Here is a 21,705-nt window from a genome sequence, read left to right as displayed (position 1 = left end):
AAATAAATACTTCTGATCTTTCTCCCAACTAATCTCAGATTGGGCCCCCTTGTTCTTGTGTATGTCATAAATTTGAAAAGGAGTGATTCAGAGGGTAAGGGGAAATAAATAGCAGCAAGAAAGGCAAGATCATACTAGAGCAGTGTTTCCCAACCTTGGCAACTTGAAGATAACTGGACTTCAACTCCCAGAATTCCCCAGCCAGCAAATGCTGGCTGGGGAATTCTGGGAGTTGAAGTCCAGATATCTTCAAGTTGCCAAGGTTGGGAAACACTGTACTAGAGAATAAGGAAGAAGGATGCAAGTCAAGGGTAGAGGGTCTTTTTTTGGAGAAATCCAGCCTAGCTGAATTTTTTCCAACCCAGGACACATCAAGGAATGTTTTTTGGGGGGGAAGACTGGTTCAGTTCCTAACTTTGGCGTCTGTGAGCCAAAAGATTATTTCTGCTTATAAATAGCATTGGGTTCCAAGAAAAATATCTTTACGGCAGAGAATTTCCTATTTCTGTCATGTCAGTGATTTGTCACCTTGTGACTAAAACAGATTTTTGGGGAGCCCTAAAAGGTGAACCAAGGAATATATAAAGCCCTACATGGCATCGGACCAGGATATCTGCGAGACCACCTTCTGCCGCATGAATCCCAGCAACCCGTTAGGTCCCACAGAGTTGGCCTTCTCCGGGTCCCGTCGACTAAACAATGTTGTCTGGCGGGACCCAGGGGAAGAGCCTTCTCTGTGGTGGCTCCGACCCTCTGGAACCAGCTCCCCCCAGAGATTAGGATTGCCCCCACCCTCCTTGCCTTTCGTAAACTCCTTAAAACCCACCTCTACCGTCAGGCATGGGAGAATTGAAACATCTCCTTCTTGCCCATGTAGTTTTTGTGTATGATTTGATTGTGTGCTTTTTTTTAATGTATTGGGGTTTCTTTTTTTTTGGACTTTTTAACCTAAAACTGTAATTTAGATTGCTAAATACAGTATTAGATTTGTTACTATGTACTGTTTTTTACCATTGTTGTGAGCCGCCCCGAGTCTGCGGAGAGGGGCGGCATATAAATCCAATAAATCTAATCTAATCTAATCTATACCATGTCCTTCTTTTTTGAAATACTGAATTTTTCGGAGTACTGTATAAGACACACAATTTTCCCCACTAGGCTGAGGCTGAAAGGTTGGGTGCGTCTTACACTCCGAATGTACAGTGGGTGGACATAAAATTGGAAACACTTTACTTTTTGGCATCATAATGTTTGAACATGTTCAAATCAATCAAAACTTGACATATTTTAATGTTTTTTTTAAATTGTGTTATTTGATATGTTTTTTTAAACTACCTTTTTAAACAGAAATTTAAGGAAATTGGTTATAACCTTCTAGAAATGGCAGACTGCTCAGACTTTCAACGAGGCCAAATTGTTGGTGCTCGAATGGCAGGCACTAGTGTAACAGAAAGTGACCAAATGTTTGGAAATTCAACAGGTCATGTCTCAAAAGTAATGACTGCTTTTGAAAGAGAAGGGAAAACGTCCTCAGCCAAGCACAGGTCTGGTCGAAAGTCGAAGTTGTCTGAGAGAGACCGTTGGACTCTAAAGCGAATTATTAGAGCGGATCGCAAGACCGCAACTCCTAAAATCACTGCAGAGCTCAATAGACACGTACAGAACCCAGTTTCCACAAAAACTGTTCGAAGGGAGCTTCACAAATCTGCATTCCAAATTTGGATTTTCAAGGTGTTTCCATTATTTTGTCCACCCCCTGTAGCTTTTACTAAGCTTCTTTTTAGCCCTAACAAAGTGCTAAATACTTTATATAAATAAACTTTTTTTTTTGCACTTGTGGCATTCTAATCAAAATGTACCAGAGCTGACCAACATAATCCTTGACATTAGCAGGACGTGCTACATGTGATCCGATTATAACTAAATATGGTAATGTATCCTATACCTTCTTTGTGTTACTAAAACCACCCAGTGAAAGCTTGGATTTACTGAAGTTTATGTCCATGGCCAGGCAAGGGTTTCCCATCGATGCTGGTACAATTGTGTACGTCACTGGCGGGCGCACATGCAATGTTTTGCTTCTGCGCATGCACAGAAAGCCAAATCTTGCACGATGACACTTGCACGCACGCAATTTCACAAATTTTTGGCAAACTCCCCCAAATCGGTGAAATGTCATGTGCGTGTACATCCTTATATGAGACTTGGTTTTCTGCGCATGCGCAGAAGCCAAATCTCATGCGGGTGTGCCCGCCTGCCTGCTGGTCACGTAGAGCTACGCGCGCAGCTCCATTTTCCCTATCGGTGCTGTGGCCCAGGGGAAGAGTCTTCTCTGTGGCGGCCCCGACCCTCTGGAACCAACTCCCTCTGGAGATTAGAACTGACCTCCTTGCCTTTCGCAAACTCCTAAAAACCCATCTTTGCCGTCAGGCATGGGGAAATTGATTCCCCCATTTTATGTATGGTTTGTTTGCGATGCATGACTGTGTTTTTATAATAAGGGTTTTAAACTGTCCTTTTTTAACCATTAGATTTGTACTATGTATTGTTGTTGTAAGCCGCTCCCAGTCTCCAGAGAGGGGCAGCATTCAAATCAAATCAAATCAAATCAAATCAAATCAAATCAAATCAAATCAAATCAAATCAAATCAAATCAAATCAAATCAAATCAAATCAAATCAAATCAAATCAAATCAAATCAAATCAAATCAAATCAAATCAAATCAAATCAAATCAAATCAAATCAACAAACAAACAAATAAATATTTTTACCTCTTCTTAAGAACCATTTTCTACTTAACAACCTGAGCCCAGAAAAATTTCCCAGGAAATTTGAGAGCGGCACGAAGGCCCACCAGTTTCCTGCCATTCCCCCTTTAATCCCGGCCATCTTGGGCTTTTCTGGGCTGCCAGAGGAGCCTTTTGGTGGTGCTTAAGGAGGCTTTGGCAGTCCAGAGCGAACAAAGCATTTTCCTGTCTCTGGGCGCTTGGAGAGGAAATAAACCTCTGCCAGCACCCATAGAAAAGAAACACTCCCTTTGCTCTGGGCAGCGACTCTCCTCCTCCTCTTCTTCCTCCCACCCAAATTCCAAGCTTCTATTTCTTTCCTAATGGGTTTGCACGCATTATTTGCTTTTACATTGATTCCTGTGGGAAAAAATTGCTTCTACTTACAAGCTTTTCTACTTAAGAACCTGGTCACGGAACAAATTAAGTTCTTAAGTAGAGGTACCACTGTAATAAAAAGAGTGGAGAACATGAGTTAAGAAATGGAAGAAAAAGGTGCAAAAGTAATTAAGTTCATTGTTGTGGTTGATCTTAGAGTTTGGTAATAGAAATCACAAAATTATTTATTTGTTTATTTATTTATTTGTTTGTTTGTTTGTTTAGTTATTTATTTATTTATTTATTTATTTATTTTATTTATTATTTAGTTAGTTAATCCAATACACAATAATACACAATGAAGGTAATAGAGGACACCTTCGAGGAAATAGAATTAGAGAAAGAATACAAGAGAGAGTATAGGATAAAATAATCAATGGGAGAATAGAAGAAAGATATAGGGAGAGAAGAGAAGATATATGGGATATAGGAGAGACAATAGGACAGGGGTCGGAAGGCACTCTAGTGCACTTATGCACTTAGGCAAAGGAGAAAGAGAAGGACTCTGGCAGGAGAGTCTTCTCTCTGGAGAACTCTGACAGAAAGAGAAGGAGAAGGAGAAGAAGGAGGAGAAGGAAGAAGACCACGAGAAAGAAGAGGGGGAAAAGAAGAAGGAGGTGACATACCATGCAAGTCCCTGTTGAAATCATGGAGTCTTCTGATTTCCCCTTCAAGTTTGTTTCGCATCGCCTTGTCTAGAGACTCTCTCCTGGTGGTGATTTTCACCAGGTCGTCATAAGCTTCTGAAATCCTCTGAATTTCCATTTCGAACTAGGATAAAGGAGAAACGGGTGTCCTAATAAAAGCTGAATAAGGATGCATGTCAACCATTGCTGAATTTTATACAATACCAAGAAATCCTGCCAACTCTGCCCCACTTCTATAAAAAGAACTCTTTTACAATCTTTTACAACTAGACACAAGAACAGTTTTTTCCCGAACGCCATCACTCTACTAAACAAATAATTCCCTCAACACTGTCAGACTTTCTACTAAATCTGCACTTCTATTCTACTAGTTTTTCTCATCATTCCTATCACCCATTTCCTCCCATGTTGACTGTATGACTGTAACTTGTTGCTTATATCCTAAGATTTTTATTAATATTGCTTCTTCATTGCTTATTTGACCCCTATGACAATCATTAAGTGTTGTACCACATGATTCTTGACAAATGTATATTTTATTTTATGTACGTTGAGAGCATATGCACCAAGACAAATTCCTTGTGTGTCCAATCACACTTGGCCAATAAAAATTCTATTCTATTCTATTCTATTCTATTCTATTCTATTCTATCATGTCCAAATGGGAATCCTTCCACAAACATTTTAAAAAATCCAAATAATGCTGAAAGCAACCATTTTCCCAATCATAGAGGAATATTTAGGCATGTCAGTGGAAAACCTAGAAAACGGGCTTTCCATGCAACGGGTTCCATGTAAATTTATTTTAATTTGATTGGGACAATGATGCAAACAGAAGCTTGGTGGTTCTAATAGATGAATATACACTGTTCAAAAAAACAAAGGGAACACTTAAACAACACAATATAACTCCAAGTAAATCAAACTTCTGTGAAATCAAACTGTCCACTTAGGAAGCAACACTGATTGACAATCAATTTCACTTGCTGTTGTGCACATTCAACTTTTTACAGAAAAAAGTATTCAATGAGAAGATTTAACTCATTCAGATCTAGGATGTGTTATTTATTTTTTTGAGCAGTATATTTAGAATCCCGCTCAGCAGAATGATCAACTACGTTTAAGACCAATTTACTAGATTTAGAAGAAGAAATGACCCTCCATTTTTGTCATGAGACCACTAAGGTCAGAATCTAAATGGGGAAGAGCCTTCTCTGTGGCGGCCACGGCCCTCTGGAATCAACTCCCCCCCAGAAATCAGAACTGCCCTCACCCTCCTTGTCTTTCGTAAATTGCTTAAGACCCACCTGTATCGCCAGGCAGGGGGGAATTGAGATATCCCCCAGGCTTATATCGTTTTATGTATGGTATGCTTGTGTTGTATAGTTTTAAATGACGGGTTTTTAGATGTTTTTTAGATATTACATTTGTTAGATATTAGATTTGAGTGCTGGTGAGACCACATTTGGAATACTGTGTTCAGTTCTGGAAACCTCACCTACAAGAAGATATTGACAAAATTGAACGAGTCCAAAGACGGGCTACAAGAATGGTGGAAGGTCTTGAGCATAAAGCGTATCAGGAAAGACTTCATGAACTCAATCTGTATAGTCTGGAGGACAGAAGGAAAAGGGGGGACATGATTGAAACATTTAAATATGTTAAAGGGTTAAATAATGTCCAGGAGGGAAGTGTTTTTAATAGGAAAGTGAACACAAGAACAAGGGGACACAATCTGAGGTTAGTTGGTGGAAAGATCAAAAGCAACATGAGAAAATATTATTTTACTGAAAGAGTAGTAGATTCTTGGAACAAACATCCAGCAGACGTGGTAGATAAATCCACAGTAACCGAATTTAAACATGCCTGGGATAAATATATATCCATCCTAAGATAAAATACAGAAAATAGTATAAGGGCAGGCTAGATGGACCATGAGGTCTTTTTATGTCATCAGTCTTCTATGTTTCTATGTTACATTGTCACATTGTTATTACTATTGTTGTGAGCTGCCCCGAGTTTGCGGAGAGGGGCAGCATACAAATCTAATAAATTATTATTATTATTATTATTAATAATAATAATAATAATTACTTAATTATAGCTCCTTTTCCAAAGCAAGAATACTTTGCTGTCTCAATCCATTATGCACGGGCCACTTGCTAAAAGCTTAATTAAGTTTTTGTGTCAATAGGCCTATGCTCTGAACTTTTCGGGTGGGGAGAACTCTACTGCTTTATATGTGAAAATGTACAAAATTGGACACTTCCCAGGAAGCTAAAAGGACAGCAGCCCAGGCGACAAAGCCAAGCCTCCCAAAAGTCGGTTCAGGACAGAAAATTCTGGGAACCCCTGTTGTAGCCTACGAAAGCCCACGGCTGGGTAAACACTCTGTGTCAGCGGAGAATTTGGCAAGCGTTAGAAACAGGCTGACAGGCAGGTGACTGCGGCGTTACAAAACGACATCGCAGAAATTCACTCTGAGCGCTGGTATCACGCAGGCAACTGCAATAATACTGTTCACTCATAAAGCACTGCGAATAATTTCAGACTGGCATTCGATGGTGAATAACTATACTGCTCAAAAAAATAAAGGGGACACACAAATAACACATCCTGGATCTGAATGAATGAAATATTTTCATTGAATACAGCAGTGTTTCCCAACCTTGACAACTTGAAGGTATCTGGACTTCAACTCCCAGAATTCCCCAGCCAGCAAATGCTGGCTGGGGAATTCTGGGAGTTGAAGTCCAAATAGCTTCAAGTTGCCAAGGTTGGGAAACACTGGAATACAGTGTTCCCTCAATTTTCGAACTTCGCGAATAGCCTACCTATACCACGGTTTTTAAAAAAATATTAATTAAAAAACACTTCATGGGTTTTTTTCTATACCACAGTTTCCCCCCCCCCAATGACATCGTACGTCATCGCCAAACTAATAATTTTTGCAAATAAATAATAAAAATAATAATTATTGTTAATAAATAATTATGTTTATAAATATCAGGATCACTAAGTGTCTTATTCAATGGTGAGTACCAGTAATAATGGTGAGAAAATGGTTCTTAATGGAATGGGAAATGGTAATTTAGGGGTTTAAAGAGTTAAGGGAAGGCTTGTGATACTGTTCATAGCCAAAAATAGTGTATTTACTTCCGCATCTCTACTTTGCGGAAATTCGACTTTCGCGGGCGGTCTCAGAACGCATCCCCCACGAAAATCGAGGGAACACTGTACTTTGTTCTGTACAAAGTTGAATGTGCACAACAGCATGTGAAATTGATTGTCAATCAGTGCTGCTTCCTAAGTGGACAGTTTGATTTCACAGAAGTTTCATTTACTTGGAGTTATATTGTGTTGTTTAAGTGTTCCCTTTATTTTTTTGAGCAGGGTATATCGGCAAGGAGGAAAGAATAATATCATCTAAGGCCAGTAAAGCGCAGCCATTCGTAGCCCTACTGGAACGTTCCGGGGAGGAGAGAGCACGCACAACCACCCTTTAGCTTTCTGCGCATGCGCAGAATCGTGCCCGAAGCACAAAAAGAACAAATGACAGACAGCATGATTTGTTGAGGAGCACAGTCAAATTTTAAGGTTTTGTACTGAACCCACAAGGTTCAGTATGATAACAGATTAGGCAAGTAGCTCAATTTTCTTTAATTGCTATAAAAGTTCATTTCTACATAATGATTGAAATGGTTACAGCGTTTATGGGGTAAAAAAACATACTATTTAATTATTTCCTATTTTAAAAGTAATTAAGGATCGTACTATGATACTAGAGAAGGAAGGACAATAAAAAAAGTGTTTATTCAATAAATAATACAATAATTTACTACCCCCACTGCCCCCCCACCCCGCGGGGGACAGCAGCCCATCACTAGGGAAACCCGAAGTGGGGTTAGAGTCGGGTTTCTACAGACATGCCAAAATTACATGCCTAATAAATCAATACTTTGAGGAATATGCCTACCAGGCAGTTTTGATTCCATTACATAGAAACATAGAAGATTGACAGCAGAAAAAGACCTCATGGTCCATCTAGTCTGCCCTTATACTATTTCCTGTATTTTATCTTAGGATGGATATATGTTTATCCCAGGCATGTTTAAATTCAGTTACTGTGGATTTACCAGCCACGTCTGCTGGAAGTTTGTTCCAAGGATCTACTACTCTTTCAGTGAAATAATATTTTCTCATGTTGCTTTTGATCTTTCCCCCAACTAACTTCAGATTGTGCCCCCTTGTTCTTGTGTTGACTTTCCTATTAAAAACACTTCCCTCCTGAATCTTATTTAACCCTTTAACCTATTTAAATGTTTCGATCATGTCCCCCCTTTCCCTTCTGTCCTCCAGACTGTACAAATTGAGTTCATTATGTCTTTCCTGATAAGGTTTATGCTTAAAATCTTCCAACATTTTTATAGCCCGTCTTTGGACCTGTTCAATTTTATAATATCTTTTTGTGCATGAGGCCTCCAGAACTGAACACAGTATTCCAAATGTGGTATCACCAGCGCTCTATGCAGCGGAATCACAATCTCCCTCTTCCTGCTTGTTATACCTCTAGCTATGCGGCCACGCCTTCTACTTGCTTTCCCTACTGCCTGACCGCACTGTTCACCCATTTTGAGACTGTCAGAAATCACTACCCCTAAATCCTCCTCTTCTGAAGTTTTTGCTAACACAGAACTGCCAATACAATACTCAGATTGAGGATTCCTTTTGCCCCATTATTTTACATTTGGAAACATTAAACTGCAGTTTCCATTGCTTTGACCTCTTATCTAGTAAAGCTAAATCATTTGCCATATTACAGACGCCTCCGGGAATATCGACCCTATTGCACATTCTACTTGCTTTCCCCACCGCCTGACCGCACTGTTCACCCATTTTGAGATTGTCATTGGGTGTGTTAACTGGAAACCCAACACTCGCATTCCGTGGGCTGGATGTGCCACACCTTGGCCACTCCCACACCCAGTTTAGTGAATGGGGGGACAACACGGTCGTGACTCTCCTGGGCTACAGCCACTATAAGGCAGGTAGGTAGTCACGCTTGGCACCTGTCTGCAACCCACCTTCTGAAGTTTGTCGGCTTTCTCGTAGTAGCCCTCCAGCTCCTTCTGCAGGGCTTCATTATCTTCAGACAACATCGCCACCATTTGCTGGGCTCGCTGTACTATCGTGAAGGCGTCTGGCGTGAGGGGCTGCTGGCTAGGCGGCGTTGCGGGCAGAGACTGGGATGCGGTGGCCATTGAGAGAGGCGGCAGAGATGCGGAGTGCAGGGGGCCGCTAAGCGAGGAGGTCTGGGAGGACATTGGGCTGTGTTCCTGGGGGGTTGGCAGTGATGGAAAAGACGATGCACATTGACGACTACAAAAAAAGGAATACATTTCAGTTGGATTACTTTACACTTAAAAGAGGTCCGTTGCAAAGAGCTTGCAATTACCGAAATTATCAAATGAAGAAATTATTTAGAAAAATTTGTAACACAATTTCTGTTGAGTTTGATTTTTGAGCCTTTTTATAGTTAATTAGGCATGCTGGTTTCAAAACTGAAGTTACTTTTCTTCTACCACGTCAAGTTTTTTCTCTACATCTTATATATAATATTGAATTTTTTCCTCATTGCTTATTTGTCCCCTATAATCATTAAGTGTCGTACCTCATGATTCTTGACAAATATATCTTTACTTTTGTGTTCACTGAGAGCATATGCAGAATGCAGCTGTGAGAGCTATCATGGGCTTTCCTAAATATGTCCATGTCACACCAACACTCCACAGTCTGCATTGGTTGCCGATCAGTTTCCGGTCACAATTCAAAGTGTTGGTTGTGACATATAAAGCCCTTCATGGCACCGGACCAGAATATCTCCGGGACCGCCTTCTGCTGCACGAATCCCAGCGACCAGTTAGGTCCCACAAAGTTGGCCTTCTCCGGGTCCTGTCAACTAAACAATGTCGTTTGGCGAGACCCAGGGGAAGAGCCTTCTCTGTGGCGGCCCCGACCCTTTGGAACCAACTCCCCCCAGATATCAGAGTTGCCCCCACCCTCCTTGCCTTTCGTAAGCTTCTTAAAACCCACCTCTGTCGTCAGGCATGGGGGAATTGAGACTTTCCCTCCCCCTAGGCTTATAAAATTTAAGCATGGTATGTCAGTATGTATGATTGGTTTCTAAATTGGGGTTTTAAATTAACTTAAATATTAGATTTGTTTACATTGTATTATTATTGCTGTTAGCCGCCCCGAGTCTGCAGAGAGGGGCAGCATACAAATCTGATTAATAAATAAATATGCACCAAAGACAAATTCCTTGTGTGTCCAATTACACTTGGCCAATAAAGAATTATATCTATCTATAGTTAATTAGGCAACATGAGCATCAAATTGCATTTTTTAGCCATCTTGCTAACTTCCCAGAAAATCTTGGGGCAATCAGCAATGAGCAGAGTGAGTGATTCCACCAAGATTTGAAGGTCATAGAGACACGGTATCAAGGTAGATGGGTTGTACATAGGATGGCTGACTATTGTTGGACCATCAAGCGAGAATGTCCACAGATTAAACACTCCAGAAAAAGCTATAAGTGAAAAAAATTACCTTAATATGTATAATTAACATTCAATTAAAAAAAACTATTTTTATGAACACAATTTAACTTGCAGCAACTATTAAAGCCTCTGTATGAATAAAATTATTCTTTGTAAACAGTGTATTTTACAGGCTCGACTACAGTAACGCTCTCTACATGGGGCTATCTTTGAAAAGTGTTCGGAAACTTCAGATCGTGCAGAATGCAGCTGCGAGAGCAATCATGGGCTTCCCCAAAAATGCCCATGACACACCAACACTCCGCAGTCTGCATTGGTTGCCGATCAGTTTCCGGTCACAATTCAAAGTGTTGGTTATGACCTATAAAGCCCTTCATGGCACTGGGTCCCATCAATTAAACAATGTCGTTTGGCGGGACCCAGGGGAAGAACCTTCTCTGTGGCAGCCCCAGCCCTCTGGAATCAACTCCCCCCAGAGATTAGAATTGCCCCCACCCTCCTCGCCTTTCGTAAGCTTCTTAAAACCCCCCTCTGCCGTCAGGCATGGGGGAATTGAGATTCTTTCCCCCTTAGGCCTTTATAATTTATGCATGGTATGTTTTGTATGTATGTTTGGTTTTATAATAAGGGTTTTTAATTGTTTTACTATTGGATTGTCACATGTTGTTTTATCACTGTTGTTAGCCGCCCCGAGTCCACGTAGAGGGTCGGCATACAAATCCAATAAATAAATAAATAAAAATAAATATATATTTTGTAAGTTTTCCTTTCCTTTATATGCACAATTTGTGTGAGCTTAAAAAGTTGACACCATAGACAAAAACTGTGGTTATTTCAGGATCCAGAGGCCAAAAGTTAATTGAAAACAAGTCACAGATTTAAGACAATGAAGTTGCTGTTCCCCCAGTGTAATATTATTTACGTAATGAAGAAAAGAGGAAAAACTGTGCAAGGATCTGGGGTTTTTACCATAGGAGACCAAAAGAAATAGTAAAAAAAATTACCTGGTTATGCCGTATTCTGGGGGCCCCTGATATCGGACAATCGCAGGCTGGGATGCTGAGTAGGATGCCTTCGCCATTTCTTGAATGGTTCCAGAAGGCTGTTCATTAAAAAACACGCCCGGCTCTTGGCTTTTGCTTCCCGGGGAGCCCCCTTGCTTGATCTTAAACGGATAATCTGGAGGGGGTCCTCTCAGATCCATGCCTTTACTGGACGCCAGTGAAGGGGAAGGCCCTGCGGATTTGACCCCTCTGCTTCTCCCCGAGCAAGGGAGAAGCTGTTTGACCCCGTTCCTCTCCAAGGAAAGCTGCATGATTCTCTCGCTCAAGGAGCGAACGTGCCCTTGTTTCAGTTCCTTCAGGGCTTCGTCTTTGTGCGCCTGTCCACTGTTGGCACGGGCCAAAGTTGGCCTACCTTCCGTTTTAGACTTTGGACCGGTGCTGCTGGCCATGTAGAAGCTGGGCCCGACAACACTAGGCTGCTGGGTTCTAAAAAACTGAGACTGAGCTTTGGCTTCTTCGTAAGAAGGCAATTCTTCGTTGTTCTGCTGAGGCTGCGAGCCTCGGGTCTGCTTCTCCATCCCCGTGTTATCCCCTTGATGTTCCTGGCCTTGTGGTTCCTGGCGCGCCGACTGCTGGACCATTTGTGGGTCTTCGGGCACCAGGTTTTCCGCAGAAGAAGAAGACAGGGTGCTGCTCGCAGTGGAGTTGGAGGGCCCCGCGCTCCCCGTGGCTTGGTGCTGGAGAGCCAGCAGGTTCATATTCTCGTTGGGGTTGCCATAACGCAACTCCTGGATTAACCGCTGCAAAACAGTGCCAGGGACAACATCCTCCGAACCTCTCATTTCCACCTCTGAAGCCTGGAGAAAGCTTGGGGGGTAGAAGGTGCTCGAAGGGTCTTCAGCCCAGGTGCCAAGCAGGAAAAAAGGAAGAGATGGGGGGGGGGGAGGTAAGAGCTGTTATTATTAAATAAATAAATAAATAAATAAATAAATAAATACATACATACATACATACATACATACATACATACATACATACATACGTAACACACACAGTGGTACCTCTACTTATGAACTTAATTCGTTCCATGACCAGGTTCTTGAGTAGAAAATTTTGTAAGTAGAAGCAATTTTCCCCATAGGAATCAATGTAAAAGCAAATAATGTGTGTGATTGGGGAAACCACACGGAGGGGGGAGGCCCTGTTTCCTCCCAGGAGATTCCTAGAGATGCTCCACGGAGGCTTCTCCCTGCCTTTTCCGGCCCTGTTTCCTCCCAGGAGATTCCTAGAGATGCTCCACGGAGGCTTCTCCCTGCCTTTTCCGGCCCTGTTTCCTCCCAGGAGATTCCTAGAGATGCCCCACAGAGGCTTCTCCCTGCCTTTTCCGGTTACAGTTTCGGAGGCTCGGGTTTGTAAGTGGAAAATGGTTCTTGAAAAGAGGCAAAAAAATCTTGAACACCCGGTTCTTATCTAGAAAAGTTCATAAGTAGAGGTGTTGTTAGGTAGAGGCACAACTGTATATATAAAACATTTCTCAGACCAATCCTAGAATACAGCTCACCTGTATGGAACCCACATTGCATATCTGACATAAACACCATTGATAGAGTCCAGAAATATTTCACAAGAAGGGTCCTTCACTCCTCTTCTCGCAACAAAATAGCTTACTCCACCAGACTTGAAATTCCTCGATTAGACAACTTATAACTCCGTCGCCTCTGTTCCAACTTAACTATAGTTCATAAAATCATATACCAAAATATCCTTCCTGTTAGTGACTACTTCACCTTCAACCGCAACAACACACCAGCATGTAAGTGATTTAAACTAAATGTCAACCGCTCTAAACTAGGCTGCAAAAAATCCGACTTCAGCAATAGAGTAATCAACGCCTGGAATGCACTACCTGATTCTGTGGTTTCTACTCCTAATCCCAAAACCTTTAACCTTAGATTATCTGCAACTGACCTCTCCCCCTTTCTAAGAGGTCTATAAGGGGCGTGCATAAGCGCACCATTGTGCCTACCGTCCCTGTCCTACTGTCCTATTGTTTTTTATTATTACTTTTTATCATTACTTTTCTAATGTTATGTTAATACAAATTACCACCCTATAAACCCTTCCACCCTTCCACCTCTCACAATACTAGACAACACAGTATCAACAGTAGAGACCTTCAAATTTCTAGGTTCTATCATATCTCAAGACCTAAAATGGTCACCTAACATCAAAAACATCATCAAAAAAGCACAACAAAGAATGTTCTTTCTGCGCCAGCTCAGGAAGCTCAAACTGCCCAAGGAGCTGCTGATTCAGTTCTACAGAGGAATCATTGAGTCTGTCATCTGCACCTCTATAACTGTCTGGTTTAGTGCTGCAACTCAACAGGACCGACACAGACTTCAGAGGATAATCAGAATTGCAGAAAAAACAATTGCTGCCAATCTGCCTTCCATTGAGGACCTGTATACTGCACGAGTCAAAAAGAGGGCGGGTAAAATATTTACTGACCCCTCGCATCCTGGACACAAATTGTTTCAACTCCTACCCTCAAAACGTCGCTACAGAGCACTGCACACCAAGACAACTAGACACAAGAACAGTTTTTTCCCGAACGCCATCACTCTACTAAACAAATAATTCCCTCAAAACTGTCAGACTTTCTACTAAATCTGCACTTCTATTCTACTAGTTTTTCTCATCATTCCTATCACCCATTTCCTCCCATGTTGACTGTACAACTGTAACTTGTTGCTTATATCCTAAGATTTTTATTAATATTGCTTCTTCATTGCTTATTTGACCCCTATGACAATCATTAAGTGTTGTATCACATGATTCTTGACAAATGTATATTTTATTTTATGTACGTTGAGAGCATATGCACCAAGACAAATTCCTTGTGTGTCCAATCACACTTGGCCAATAAAAATTCTATTCTATTCTATTCTATTCTATTCTATAATTGTTTGACAAATATAAATAAATAAATAAATGAATAAATACAAAAAGAAAAAAGAAAAACCAAAACATACATACATATAAACATATAAAACATAAAAAGAAACTACCCCCACCCCCCCCACAAAACATCTACAATACTATGTTACATTTATAGTCTTTTGGATATGTACATAGTTATAATTTGTACTTTGTTTTTCTTCTAGTGGCTTATTTGTATTTATTCATATTCCTCTTTCTCTATGTACATGTGTTTATCTTTTACGTAGAAGACATAACTGTCAACTATTCTGTTGACTTTCGTAGCTTTGCGATCTAAGGATATGGTGTCTATATCAGATACATCCTGTTCTTTATTTTAGTTTTTTTGTTCTATTTTATTTTGTGTATTTAGCAATTGTCTAATTGTAGGTAAGTGTTTGGTTTTGTTATTCACACAACTTTTTTGTGGGGGAGAATACATCACTGTGAATAGCATCTTGCGGGTAAGATAAGCGGTCTGTAACTTTTATAAATAAATCAGTAAATATTATATAGAAGTTGGTCCCACTGAGGATTGTCTCAAAGGTGCTTTTTTTTCCCTTTCAAATTGCAACTAGATTTTCTTGTGGTTCCCCCCCCCCCCCTTTGAAAAGCTTTCACTTCTCATCCAAGAAGCTGGTTCAGTTCTGTAGACCAGTAGAAATGATGAAGCTAGTTGGATGAGAAGCGAAATATTTTCAATGAAAAAACAACAACAACCAATAGCCTTTTAGGGGAAAATAAAGCATATTTGGGACAACCATGACCTGGTTTATTGAGGATTTCCACAAACAAGATCCAGTTAAGAAATGAGGCCACTGAAGTAATATTGGAAATTTGTCTGTCTACCCATTTATTTCTATTTTTTTGGTAACATTTCATAACTTTTTCATACTGTTCTACTACAGTGGTACCTCTACTTAAGAACTTAATTTGTTCCGTGACCAGGTTCTTAAGTAGAAACGTTCTTAAGTAGAAGCAATTTTTCCCATAGGAATCAATGTAAAAGTAAATAATGCGTGGAAACCCATTAGGAAAGAAATAAAAGCTCAGAATTTGGGTGGGAGGAGGAGGAGGAAGAAGAAGAGGAGACAGTCGCTGCAGAAGGTAGAAGGTGAGCACCCCCTTTTGCCTTTCTGCACCCAGACGCTCTGGGAGGCAACCTCGCGCTGGGTGTATGGGAGCCGCTCCGAGTCTATGGAGAGGGGCGGCATACAAATCTAATAAATAAATACCTCCGGGACCATCCCCTGCCGCACGAATCCCAGTGGCCGATAAGATCCCACAGAGTTGGCCTTCTCCGGGTCCCGTCGACTAAACAATGTCGTCTGGCGGGCCCCAGGGAAAGAGCCTTCTCTGTGACGACCCCAGCCCTCTGGAATCAAGTCCCCCCAGAGATTAGAATTGCCCCCACCCTCCTTGTCTTTCGTAAATTGTTTAAGTCCCACCTGTATCACCCCGCATGGGGGAATTGAGACATCTCCCCCAGGCTTTTATATGCGTTTGGTGCATGGTTTTTAAATGATGGGTTTTTTAGATGTTTTTTAATATTAGATTTGTTTACATTGTAACACTGTTATTATAATTGTTGTGAGCCGCCCCGAGTCTTCGGAGAGGGGCGGCTTACAAATCTAATAAATTATTATTATTATTATTATTATTATTATTATTATTATTATTATTAAATAAATAAATGGGAGGCAGTATGAGGGAGTCACCACAGCAAAGTGGTTTATTCCCTCTTCAAGCACCCACAGGAAGGAAAATGCTTTGTTCGCTCTGAGCTGCCAAAGCCTCCTTAAGCGCCACCGAAAGGCTCCTCTTGCAGCCCAGAACAGCCGAGATGGCCGGGATTAAAGGGGGAATGGCAGGAAACTGGCCGGGCCTTCGTGCCGCTCTCAAATTTCCTGGGAAACTTTTCCGGGCTCGGGTTCTTAAGTAGAAAATGGTTCTTAAGTAGAGACAAAAAAATCTTGAACATTCTTACCTAGAACGGTTTATAAGTAGAGGTACCACTGTGCAAGGACATAATTTTATCCATACAATGACATTTTATTCATGGATTTTATTTATTTTGCTCAGCTGGGCTTCGGAAGAAATAAAGGTCAGTATAAACACAGGGCAGGAAGAAATAAAGGTCAGTATAAACACAGGGCAGGAGGGTCCTCTTTCAAGTGTCACCAGCAGGCGACTACCAGTTCGGGCGAACTGGTCCAAACTGGGAAGAACCCACCCCTGAAAAATTGAGATCCAAGAAACTGGTGACAGAAGATCCAATTAGAGATAACGAGGGGAAAAAACTTACCTTCAATGTTACTGACCGCTTCTACCGTTAATGGGGAACCATCTTGCCTATGGCCAAACAGATGAGGATCTGTGTGAAGATAGTCAGGGCCTTCCAGTACCTGCACAGGAGTACTGGAAGTATAGCAGATCGAGGTGGGGCCTAGGGAGAAAATTTTTAAAAGTATTATATATTTATTACTTGTTTGATTTAGAACAAGAAGCAATGGGTGGAAACTAATGGAAACTGCAGTTTAATGTTTCCAAATGTAAAATAATGCACTTGGGGAAAAGGAATCCTCAATCTGAGTATTGTATTGGCAGTTCAGTGTTGGCAAATACTTCAAAAGAAAAGGATTTAGGGGTAGTGATTTCTGACAGTCTCAAAATGGGTGAACAGTGCAGTCAGGCGGTAGGGAAAGCAAGTAGGATGCTTGGCTGCATAGCTAGAGGTATAGCAAGCAGGAAGAGGGAGATTATGATCCCGCTATATAGAATGCTGGTGAGACCACAATTGGAATACTGTGTTCAGTTCTGGAGACCTCACCTACAAAAAGATATTGACAAAATTGAACGGGTCCAAAGACGGGCTACAAGAATGGTGGAAGGTCTTAAGCATAAAACGTATCAGGAAAGACTTAATGAACTCAATCTGTATAGTCTGGAGGACAGAAGGAAAAGGGGGGACATGATCGAAACATTTAAATATATTAAAGGGTTAAATAAGGTCCAGGAGGGAAGTGTTTTTAATAGGAAAGTGAACACAAGAACAAGGGGACACAATCTGAAGTTAGTTGGGGGAAAGATCAAAAGCAACATGAGAAAATATTATTTTACTGAAAGAGTAGTAGATCCTTGGAACAAACTTCCAGCAGACGTGGTAGATAAATCCACAGTAATTGAATTTAAACATGCCTGGGATAAACATATATCCATCCTAAGATAAAATACAGAAAATAGTATAAGGGCAGACTAGATGGACCATGAGGTCTTTTTCTGCCGTCAGACTTCTATGTTTCTATATTTCTATGATTTTATGCTTTTTTCCAGATGCATAAAATTATTAGATGCATTAAAATGACCATATGTATGTCTATAAAGCACTAATAAGTTGGCCAGGCTTGCTGTAACCCTCTAAACCCCCATCTTGTAGATTTCAGCTCTATTCTGGATGCGCCTGCAATTTATGGCAGCTCTCAGCATGGAACCCAACATTATCGGAAAGCATCAGATTTCAATGGTGCTTCAGAAACTTTTAATTCTCCCCCTTTTCTGCCTCAATGTGTTGTATGAACAAAATTTACGGCAGTTTTCAAAAGCCTTGGGACAGGAATGCCATGGCAACCTTAGCTGTAAAAATGATTTAAGATCGTGTTTTTGCCCAAACTCGCTAGGAAAACAGACCAACATAATAGATAAGACGAGGGAAAATATTGCGACAGAATGATGACCCCAATACTCCAACTCTCAAAGTGAAATGATATAATTTTTGTATCTGCCTTAAACTGCTACCTCTGGTGAAATGCACACTTTTCATTTCATTGTCTATTCTGGTAAATGTTTATGTTTGGTCGCTGGAAGATGAAATGAATCCCTAGAGCAAAATTGTACAGGCCATTCTCGGGTTTGTGTGAGAGAGATAATAACAGCTTTGAAAGTGCAGCACTGGGCCAATTTTAGATAGGGACATACTATCTGATCACTTGTCCAGGATCGTCATCCACTATTAATTCTGTGCCAAATTTTACTCCTCCATTGAGCTAGCACCAAATTAGCAGATTCCCAGTTGTTTTTGCTGTTTTTTATTATCCCTATGGGAATTTTCCTGTATGCATAGCAACAGAGTAAATCAAAACTTTCTTGTTTAGCCTTAGTGGAAGGATGGAAGGCTGAGTCAACCTTGAGCCGGTGATGAGATTTGAACCGCTGACCTTCAGATCTACAAATCAGCTTCAGTGGCCTGCAATACAGCACTCTACCTGCTGCGCCACCCCGGCTCATTATTATTTATTAGATTTATTAGATTTGTATACCGCCCCTCTCCGCAGACTCCATCCTTCCAAGGTGGGTAAAGGGGACCCAGATTGTTGGGGTCAATATGCTTACTCTCTGTAAACCGCTTAGAGTAGGCTATAAAGCACTTCACAGCAGTATATAATAGCATTTAGCCTTATAGACCGCTTCATAGTGCTTTTACAGCTCTCTCTAAGCGGTTTACAGAATCAGCATATCACCCCCAACTATCTGGGTCTTCATTTTCCCCACCTCGGAAAGATGGAAGGCGAATCAACCTTCTGCCAGTGGTGAAATTTGAACTGCTGAACAGCAACTAGCAGTTAGCGGACGTAGCCTGCAGTGCTGAACTCTAACCACTGCGCCACCCCAGCTTTTATAAGCCTAAACTCTATATCAATGTAAATTAATTAACAAATTCATCTCTTTTTCAAACAAACATAAGGCTGGATGATGCTCATTCTTCAATGATGATTTCTAATAGAAACATAGAAACATAGAAGTCTGACGGCAGAAAAAGACCTCATGGTCCATCTAGTCTGCCCTTATACTATTTTCTGTATTTTATCTTAGGATGGATCTATGTTTATCCCAGGCATGTTTACATTCAGTTACTGTGGATTTACCAACCATGTCTGCTGGAAGTTTGTTCCAAGGATCTAGTCTAATATTCCAAGGATAATAGTCTAATATTTATTTTCATCTGTCCAGTCCAACATGCTCTCTACCACCACCAGACTGCCAAATTCAGAAAACACACACACAAGTAACAAGTCAACTGGGGCAGCGCGCATCATGTATATTACTGGGACAGAACATGCCAATTTTCACCCTGTTTTTTGGTGATTTGATAATTTACACACACATTACATCAAATAAAGACAAGCACTAGTAAGTTAGTGCTTACTATTGAGTTAGTTAGTTAGTTAGTTAGTTAGTTAGTTAGTTAGTTAGTTAGTTAGCTAGCTAGCTAGCTAGGTAGACTAGTTAGACCTCTCTGGGCACAATGAGAATATATCAGCTGAACAAAACTCCGCATTGGTGACAGGAAGGGCATCCAGGCAGTAAACACTCTGCTATCTCCATTCAGTTGCCCAGACACCATGTTGCAAGGGATTATAGGGTTGTTAAAAGAAGATGATTCATTTTTTTCATGAGTTCTTCAACTTTAATCTGAACTATCTCTCAATGGATCCAATTCTGGCACTTTTTGATGACACTTGCCAAAAAATCAAGTTATGTCATTTTCATTGTAGCTCATAGTTGAAGTGCAGCTACTGCTGATTAGCAAATTGTGTCTCATCAGCATTTAGCTCATACATACACAACTTGAGAATCCTGAATTTCAGGTGTGAACACCCTTTGAACAGCTGTCTAGTCCATGAAAAACTGAAATATCCACACACGATAGAAGAAGAAAAAACATTTCTAGGGTTGGTGTGTCTCTCCACACCCTCTGGTAATTATTTGCAATTTTTGCAGCCAAAATTGGTGCTTCTAAAACAGTGGTTCTCAACCTTTCTAATGCCATGACCCCTTAATACAGTTCCTCATGTTGTGGTGTTCCCCAACCATAAGTCTACCGCCAATTCTTCCAACAGAGTGTTAAGTTAATTGGCAGGAAGGTCAGAGGGATACCCCTACTGTAAACACCTAACTGTTTGGATTGTAAAAATATACTGCTCAAAAAAATAAAGAGAACACTCAAATAACACATCGTAGATCTAAATGAATGAAATATTCTCATTGAATACTTTGTTCTGTATAATAATAATAACAATAATAATTTATTAGATTTGTATGCCGCCCCTCTCCGAAGACTCAGGGTGGCTCACAACAATAATAAAAACAATATTATAGTAGAACAAATCTAACATTAAAAAACATATAAAACCCTATCATATTTAAAAAACCAAACAACACATTCATACCAAACATAAAACAAAATATAAAAGAGCCTGGGGGAAAGGTGTCTCAACTCCCCCATGCCTGGCGATATAAGTGAGTCTTGAGTAGTTTACAAAAGACAGGGAAGGTGGGGGCAGTTCTAATCTCCGGGGGTAGTTGATTCCAGAGGGCCGGGGCTGCCACAGAGAAGGCTCTTCCCCTGGGGCCCGCCAAACGACATTTGATAAGTCGATGGGACCCGGAGAAGGCCAACTCTGTGGGACCTTATCGGCCGCTGGGATTTGTGCGGTAGCAGGCGGTTCCGGAGGTACTCTGGTCCAATGCCATGTAGGGCTTTAAAGGTCATAACCAACACTTTGAATTGTGACCGGAAACTGATCGGCAGCCAATGCAGACTGCGGAGTGTTGAAGAAACGTGGGCGAATCTTGGAAGCCCCACGATGGCTCTCGCGGTTGCGTTCTGCACGATCTGAAGTTGAATGTGCACAACAGCATGTGAAATTTATTGTTAATCAGTATTGCTTCCTAAGTGGACAGTTTGATTTCACAGAAGTTTGATTTCCTTGGAGTTATATTGTGTTGCCCCTTTATTTTTTTTGAGCAATGTATGTTCCAAGGCACCAGAATAGAAGATTTAGTTCCTAACACCATGCGAAATTTGTTTTTTTCCCATGGTCTTAGGCAACTCCTGTGAAATGGTCATTCACTGGTCTAAACAGTAGGTCACAGAGATAAGAGATAAGGGCAATAACGCAAAGAGAGTAGGCCCCATATTTATTTATTTCCCACCTTTATTATTTTTATAAATTACTCAAGGCAGCAAACATACAGTGTCCAACATGCCTTCTTCCTTCTATTATCCCCACAAGAACAATCCTGTGATGTTTGTTGGGCTAAGGGAGAGTAACTGCCCAAAGTTCCCCAGTTGGTTTTCATGGTTAAACCGGGACTTGAACTCAGTGTCCCATTTTTTCTAGCCTGTGCTTTAGCCCCTAAACCAAACTGGCTCTCCATATAATATCAGACTGGTATTTTTCCTGGTTTAAGAGGAGGAGTTTTGGAACTGTGGCTGTTGTTTCTCTACTTCAGAACAGTGCCAATTTTCACCAGTAGCCATCATAGGGAACTACTGGGATGCCATAT

At 40.9% G+C, this 21,705-nt stretch overlaps 1 protein-coding gene across 2 annotated transcripts in view; it reads right to left on the bottom strand.

Moving 5' to 3' along the window:
- AMOTL1 (angiomotin like 1) overlaps positions 1 to 21,705 on the bottom strand; it is a 100,982-nt gene that overhangs the window by 38,789 nt on the left and 40,488 nt on the right. For both annotated transcript variants that reach the window (XM_070749646.1, XM_070749645.1), the window contains 4 exons: positions 16,664 to 16,804; positions 11,377 to 12,271; positions 8,897 to 9,191; positions 3,792 to 3,936 (listed from right to left, as the gene is read on the bottom strand). In XM_070749646.1, the coding sequence (XP_070605747.1) occupies positions 3,792 to 3,936; positions 8,897 to 9,191; positions 11,377 to 12,271; positions 16,664 to 16,804 (1,476 nt within the window). The remainder of the gene's footprint in view (positions 1 to 3,791; positions 3,937 to 8,896; positions 9,192 to 11,376; positions 12,272 to 16,663; positions 16,805 to 21,705) is intronic.

This window comes from Erythrolamprus reginae, chromosome 4, assembly GCF_031021105.1.
Source record: "Erythrolamprus reginae isolate rEryReg1 chromosome 4, rEryReg1.hap1, whole genome shotgun sequence".
Classification (NCBI taxonomy): domain Eukaryota; kingdom Metazoa; phylum Chordata; class Lepidosauria; order Squamata; family Dipsadidae; genus Erythrolamprus; species Erythrolamprus reginae.
Note: the sequence above shows the minus strand (reverse complement) of the source record. Positions and strands in the feature narration are given on the sequence as shown.